The 7,500-nt window shown below is 37.6% G+C and overlaps 1 protein-coding gene across 1 annotated transcript in view; it reads left to right on the top strand.

The window, feature by feature from the left end:
• The first annotated feature begins 2,290 nt into the window (after positions 1 to 2,290).
• LOC137999028 (cilia- and flagella-associated protein 20) overlaps positions 2,291 to 7,500 on the top strand; it is a 9,201-nt gene continuing 3,991 nt past the window's right edge. Inside the window, exons 1-6 of the mRNA XM_068844860.1 lie at positions 2,291 to 2,495; positions 2,572 to 2,651; positions 2,848 to 2,959; positions 3,082 to 3,204; positions 3,436 to 3,501; positions 6,690 to 6,800. Coding sequence (XP_068700961.1) covers positions 2,412 to 2,495; positions 2,572 to 2,651; positions 2,848 to 2,959; positions 3,082 to 3,204; positions 3,436 to 3,501; positions 6,690 to 6,800 — 576 coding nt within the window. The 5' untranslated portion in view covers positions 2,291 to 2,411. The remainder of the gene's footprint in view (positions 2,496 to 2,571; positions 2,652 to 2,847; positions 2,960 to 3,081; positions 3,205 to 3,435; positions 3,502 to 6,689; positions 6,801 to 7,500) is intronic.

The raw sequence follows: 7,500 nt of genomic DNA, 5'->3' as shown, positions 1-7,500 counted from the left end.
GTCCAAATGGTTATGCTACCTCCTTTTTTGAAGTGGAACGCCGTGTTAGACAGAGATGTCCACTTACTGGTACTCTTTTTGTAATTGCGGTTGAAATTCCAGCAAACTCAATAAGGAACGAACAGATGATAGAGGGTATATTTATTAAAGGGAAAGAGTTTAAACTATCTCAATACGCCGACGACACTTCTTGTTTCATACGTGGCGAAAATTCTCTCCAAAGGATTTTTGATAAAATAAGTGCCTTTAAAAGTTGCGGCGGACTAGAATTGAATTAATGAATCAAAAACAGAGGCAATGTGTTTAGGAAAAAACCGACTGCAACCCTCGAACTTTTTTGGCATAAGCTGGCCCTTGAAATGATGCGTTTGTCGGGGCGTCTGTTTCTGCCACGATTGACAGATATTTGCTAAGTATAACTTTGAAAGGAGATTGCTTGCTTTGGAAAGTGCCTCAATGTCTGGTCTTCAAGAGACTTAACGCTATTTGGAAAAATGGGCATTGTGAAAAGTTTAGCTCTTTCAAAATTGATTTTTATGGCTTCTCTCCTGAGTGTACCCACCTGAATTGTGTATCAAGTAAAACAGACCATACTTAATTCTATATGGAATCACAAACCACCAAAAATCAAAGGTAATTCCACAATGTTTAGAGAAATAGAAGATGGCGGGCTCAATATGCCTGATTTCGAAATAATAAACAATTTCTCAAAGGCTGGCTGGGTAAGGCTGTTTTTACAACTTGAAAGGCATTTTTCTGATGAGACAATACCTTTTAGCCTCTTAGGTCGGTGGCCGCTTGCTTAAGTGCAATTTTTGGTTAAAAACGCTACCTGAAATGTCCTTAGTACCACTCTTCTACCGAGACATTTTAAGTGCCTGGGAGAATATTATTTAACACACACCTACAACAAGATAAAAAAAGTAAGATAAATAGATAGCACTGAAAACTGACCGTTTAATAAAGCCACAGTTTTTCACTGCCACAGTGACTTTCACTGAATACAGCTAGAGCCTCACGCGGGCTCACGCACACGAGTAGAAAGTTTATTTTTAAGCACAATTTCAAATGCTTGGAAGCAATAGGATTCATTTTCCTTGGCTGCAAAATAGATATAAATCAAGCAAAAATTGAGAATGTCAAAGGATTGTTTCTCAGGGTGGTGTCCATAAATTTTATCTGTGTTCGTTAAGGCTACGGTGGGCGAGTTACCAGAGTTTCACCAGGAGGTAAAAAAGGTTTGAAAAAGAGTGGACGTGCGGGCACTACACAAACAGATGCTCTAAAGTCTACTTATCACCGCGTGCTTGGCATTTGTCACAGGCAATAATTTTGGCCTTAAATAGTTAGTCGCGGGTGTATAGGATGTGATCGTTTATTTTAAATTGAAACATAGAGAGCTTTAGATATTTAGTGACTTTGAATGCAAGGCTAGCTACATACTGCTGCAATTCTCTCGTCCCTGAAACCGGCCTCTAAGAGTCTAGAATCCGATGTAAGCCTTTTAAAAATTTAGAAACATAAAAAGTGCGTGCTTTCTTACAATTCAAAGGTGTTTTGAGCACTAATTTTCTCGGAGGGAACGAGTCATTTTCACGTTTACTGCAAACAGCTTCCCTCTATTGCTTTGGAATCGCATTACACAGGCCGATATAGTGTAGGAAATTAATCTTAACGTTACATTTCTTCGAGAAGGAGGGGAAGGACAAGAAGTGTCTTCCTCGTCCAAAATATCCGACAATGCCTCCCCACACCAGCTTCATACCAACGCTTCTAAAACACTGATTTTCCGCCAATGGTGACGAGATGATTATTCTCCACAGTATCTCGTTTTCTATTTCATCTCTTATTCTCTCTAGTTACCAGTCTTCTTAATTTTAGATATATCATATTTGAATTTGTTCAACCGTCACTTCAAAAGTCAAGTCAAAAGTAAAATGCGCTTTATCGTAATGTTTGTTTAATGTTTGATTAAGTTGAAATTGCCAAAGAGCAAGAATATTCGTGCAACTTGTCCCACCACAATGTCGCCAAAACAGTGCGAGACAAGTTGCACGAAGCATTTCACAGTGTATCAGCGCCTTTAATCCTGGGAAAATCCACTTTCAGCGCCTTCAATACCATCCCAACTTTCTGTGCAACATGTACCACAAGGCACCCCAGTTTACGCTCATAGAGCCTCTAGTTACTTTCGTCAGGGCTCGCCGAGTCTCTAAACGAGGTTGTTGATTAGATGATTCATTGAATTTCCATAGCAACTGTTTCCCCCGCGCATGGACAAACACTTCTTGCACCTAGCGACAGCACTGTTCACTTGAGCTTCAACATACGGTTGGCACAGGCGGAAGAGGACAGTGTAGCGAGTTTTTACTGAGATTTCTGAAAAAATCAGAAGATTCAAATATTTTATTATGTTTAAAAACACTTTCCAGTCAGGTTTCCTTTCAATATTGTACAGCATTGGCAGTAAACCATTACAAATATGGGACAAGAAAGTAAGCTTAAATTTTTGTACGCTCGGACCGTGGTTCACATATGTGTTGAAAGTTTCCTATTTTTTTCTCCTGTTAGGTTAGGAATGGACATATCAAGAGAATAACCGATAACGATATTCAGTCTCTCGTTTTAGAAGTGGTTGGAACAAATGTCAGGTAAAAACTGGTCTGTAAGCTGTACTTATCTTTGCGTGATCATCGGAAATACTCATGTAAGCACACTGCTTGGGGACAAACACGTCTGTGCAACTCAAGGAAAAAAGAATGAAAATGTTGCCATTTTTGTCCGTAAACTTATTGCTTGCGTGGAAATTGAAATGTTTTCCCTCAGAATTTTCTTTCTTGTTTTCAGTACCACGTACATCACATGCCCAGCTGATCCCAAGAAAACTCTTGGAATAAAGCTACCCTTCCTGGTGATGATCATAAAAAATTTGAAAAAGTACTTTACCTTCGAAGTTCAGGTATATAAAATGTAACAGTGACGTTAATGTTCAAGTGGTTTTAAGTCTTAAAATATCAGTATCGTTAGGTATTCTTCTAGTCTGATAGTCCATCTTACAATCTCATTTGTTGACATCTAAAGGTCCTAGACGACAAGAATGTTAAGAGACGATTTCGCGCCTCAAACTATCAGTCCACTACAAGAGTTAAACCCTTCATTTGTACGATGCCCATGAGGCTGGACGACGGATGGAATCAGATCCAGGTGAATCATTTTTTGCATTTATTTGAGTTTGCAAGGTTAGTTGCTAACCGAAGTGTAACGTTACATCCATATGGAAGTCATTTGGCTTGACGGTTTTTTTATCTGATTTAGTCGTGGAACCATCCTTATTGGGTTCAGATACTACGCAAGTCAAAACTCTATTATTAAATTAAGTTAATTTTGATTTATTTCAATTAACAGGATAAATAGTGAAACCAGATCTTTCCATAGTTTAACCTTTCAGATTTTACAAGACGTGCATATGGTACAAATTACATTGAGACACTTCGGGTTCAGGTATGTTTTTGGAGTATTCAGAATTTTCAGAAGTGTCAAAGTGCACAGCAGCAGGTCAATGTTTTCATTTCTCCGAATGACCATGGCTTGTTTTGAGCTCCCATTTGAACCAAACATCTAAAGGTGTCAAGAATGCAATGGTCATTTTGTTCCTCTTTTTATTCCTAGGGGTAATGGTCTTTCTTTATGAAGACATCCTTTTGGGAAGAGCTTTCCATTTACTTAAGGGGGGTGAACCTTAACTATAGAAAGACAGTGGTTGCTAAGGACTGTATTATGTCAAGAGCAATTTTCAGGCCATGCAAAATGCATAATGAGGAGGGATATTTGAAGCAACGTTTTAAAGTGTATACATGACAGATTTTTTTGTTTACTCAGTCGAAAGATCATGTTTTCTGAGATAGAAACAACTCGAAATTTCCTTTTGGAATATTCACTTCTGGTGGGATACACAACTGCACTTTTGCACAATAGCAAAAGGGTGAAAATTAACAAAAATTCCAAATTTTAATTTGGCAAGTCCTCGCAAGTAAATCTCACGAAGCAAAAGTTTTACCAAGATGGTTTCATTTAATTATTTTTACTCTTTTAAGGACGGTGCTACCTAATAAGAAGAAATTTTTCTGCGGGGTATGACTATGCAGAAAAGAAGATCTCAGTTTAGGTTATTGGAATGTGAAATGAAAATACAGGGGTAACCATGCATTTTTGAGAGATAGTCAGGTTTGTGTTTTGAAAAAGTGGAAACGCAGATTGTATTAACAAAAATGTTTCCTTCAGTAAAACAACAGAAACGTCAAAGATTTTTTAAAGAAATAGCAAATTGCAACCGGATGGTTCTATAAATGTGTTTTGCATTAAAAAACATGACAATAGAACCATTTTGAAGCCTGACAGCCCTCCTCTTTAGTTGCTAAAAAGCGCCCTTTATCAATTTTTCACAGCACCAAATATTTATCCCGACTTCAATGGGCCTCAAACTGCCATTTTATTTAATGAAAAATAGGGGTCACCTCGCTATTTTAATTTTTTTTTCCAGCGTTTTGTGTATTGATTTTTGCAATTTTGACACTCCCCTCCCAGGTGAATAAAGACATTTGCACCTGTTTTTGTGGTGCACTCTGGGATATTCACAATGGGGATAAGTACACAAAGAAGATAGTTTTGTGCTTTTTTAGTGGATATTTCCTTGATTCTTTGGGAAGATTGGGTCTTTTTTTGGAAAGTGGAGTGAGAAATGTATGTGATTTTTGTTGTACACTGTAATGGAATCCAACCCATATGCACTGAAGTGATTGTCTAGCATCACACATTATCAATGGTTTCTAATGTCACAGTGGTGAGCTTGCCTGCCTTTGAATGCCTTTTAAAGCCCATTAAATGTTGTGAACTAATTCAGTACTTATGTCTGTTACTGGACGCCCCTCGATCTTTTTTCTTATATTTGTCAGTCTTGGCAGCAGCTGATTGTACAAAGCAAAAACAAATGCTTGGCTCGTGCTTCAGTAATAAGTGTTGCACTGAAAGTATTACCGTAATCCCAGACCCTGTGTAGTTGTCTTCGAAGAATTTACTACATGTACATTTTGTTTTTCGTAATTTTTGATGATAAATAGGCCAGTTTCATTATTAATGGGACTTAAAGATGGCTCCATTGAAAATTATAATTCTTCTGCACTGTACATTTTCTCACTTTGATCAATCATTGTTTCTAGTTTTTCCAATGTGTCGTGAGCACTGTTCCATTATTATTTCTTTTCTTTGTTCTTTTTCCACAAGATACATGTGTTTCGTACTGCAACGGTATAAGTCTTCTGAGGCATTTTGATCAAAGAGAGCGGAAAAATAGTTTAACTTGAAAAATATAAAATCATTGCATGACCAAATGTTTGCATGATATGCAGAACAAATGCGCAATAACAATAGGTGACACCATCCTTAAAGAGTTGATTTAAGAGTTCTTATGATAAAGCATCTCACAATGACTCAATCCAGCAATGAAAGGGTTAAATACAGAACTGATGTCCAGTAAACATGGCCACAGTAAACTGCCTTACAGTTACTTTCATTCCCTCAACACTGGAAACTAAAATAAGTACACATTGCTATGGTTACTATTCATTTGATAAATGATGTCAATATCAACAAAATGTACCCCAGCATTACTATCTATTAGGTACATAGGTCTACCAAAAAAACTACCAGTATGAGTCAAAGTGGTTTGCACTAAAATTGCAAATGCAACAGAGATTAGTGTGAAGGAGGTCTTGAAAGCTGATGACATCATTATACAAAATGGAGTGAAGACTGTCTAAAAAGAGGAGTGGACCAGAAGAGTAAAGGAGCTGTCCTTTTCAACTGGTGGCAAGGTCATCAATGCTATGCTCTATCACTTTTGGGAACAAGCACTGCAGTCATTGAATAAATTCCCGAAGTCATAAATAGCACATTGTAACAAACTTTACTAAACCAAACCTCTCAGTTTTCATGTAGATGTAAGTGCTGTGGAATAAAATAAGTACAATGGCAGACAATGCAGAAAGATAGTGAAGGAAATGGGTTTGATTTAGTTACAGTTGGGTTTGTGTAAACTGATGTTTCTTTCTATGCTAGGTTTGATAGGCCCTGGAAAGCTCCAGTGGGGAGCAGTAAATTGAGAATATTCAGGGTTCTCAGTAGAAGCTGGCAACTGACAGAAATCCACCTATAGCCTTTTCAGGCTATGAAATTTTCATTATTAAAAAAAAAATTCAAAACATACTTGTAAACTTACTTCAACTTACTTCATCTCAGCGAACACATGTTGTACACGTGACACTTTTCATTTCAAAGCAGCTCTTCTCGTTCAACAAAATTATGTATTATGTGTTGAACGTAATTACTTAATTATGTCAAAACAAGGAAAACCAATCTACAGACATTAAATGGTTTCAACTAGAAATTTGAGCCCCAAAATGCAGGAAATTGCACCTCCTGAAACCTAAAATTTAAGTCTTCTGGGAGAGTGTGTCCCCTTAGAGGCTTGGCCCTATGGGCCTCGTACTCTACAGCCCGTCAGGCTGAGTCATCAGCCACCTGCTGTTGCAACTTTGCCGTTGGTGAAAATGATTATTATATACATCTATGTGTCTGATATAATTGGCTAAAAGTCTCTAAACCCTTGGTTTGGTATTATTCTTGTACAACAGATCCATGCCAACTGCAGGATCAGACGAGTTTACTTTTCTGACCGACTATATTCAGAAGATGAACTTCCAGCAGAATTCAAACTCTACTTACCAGTGCAAAACAAATCAAAGGTAGGAGTTTAATATGACATTTTTTCACATTGGAGGAGGTTTCCATTTTTTTCATACTTGTAATTATTACAAGTTATTATCAGTTTCAAGGCTGTGCTCCGAGGAAAATTTCGGGGAACCCCCAAGCATTTCAGCTGGGGTGCCTAGCCCTTCAAGTTGGTCACCCAAATTTATTAATTAATTATTGCTTCGATTAATTATCTGAGATCAACAATGCAGCAAGATCTTCATCCATCTCTCTCTAAACAAAACATTGCTGCTACTGCTCTGGTGATCGTCTTACTTGCTCTTGCAAGAAAAACCCGCAACCCGTCAAATTTTTCACGCCATACTTGAGAAAGACGAGAAAAGTGGCAATGTCATCGATGTTTTTCAGATTTAAAAGTGAAAAAGTAAAGATTGCGGGAGGTTTATGTAAAGACGTTTGGGTCTAATACAGGTAAACCGTTTTACTGGTTAGTTGGGTTGAAAATAAATTTTCAAAACGTGAATCAATGCCGCTTGATTCCCATGGAGCTTTTGTGAAGGTATCCGGTCACTTTGTTCCATGGTCAGTTCGTTCCAAGTTACAGTCAGATCCTTTCACAAAATACGTAGATAGTTTGACCCCTAAACCCAATCTCAGGGTTTTCAATAAGAATTTTAGAATTCAAATCAGATCTAGACAGCTTACATTAAGTACTGAACTGCTGGACTGTGT

The sequence above is a fragment of the Montipora foliosa genome, chromosome 1 (assembly GCF_036669935.1).
Source record: "Montipora foliosa isolate CH-2021 chromosome 1, ASM3666993v2, whole genome shotgun sequence".
NCBI classification, from domain to species: Eukaryota; Metazoa; Cnidaria; class Anthozoa; order Scleractinia; family Acroporidae; genus Montipora; species Montipora foliosa.
This window is presented reverse-complemented; position numbering and strand designations above follow the sequence as displayed.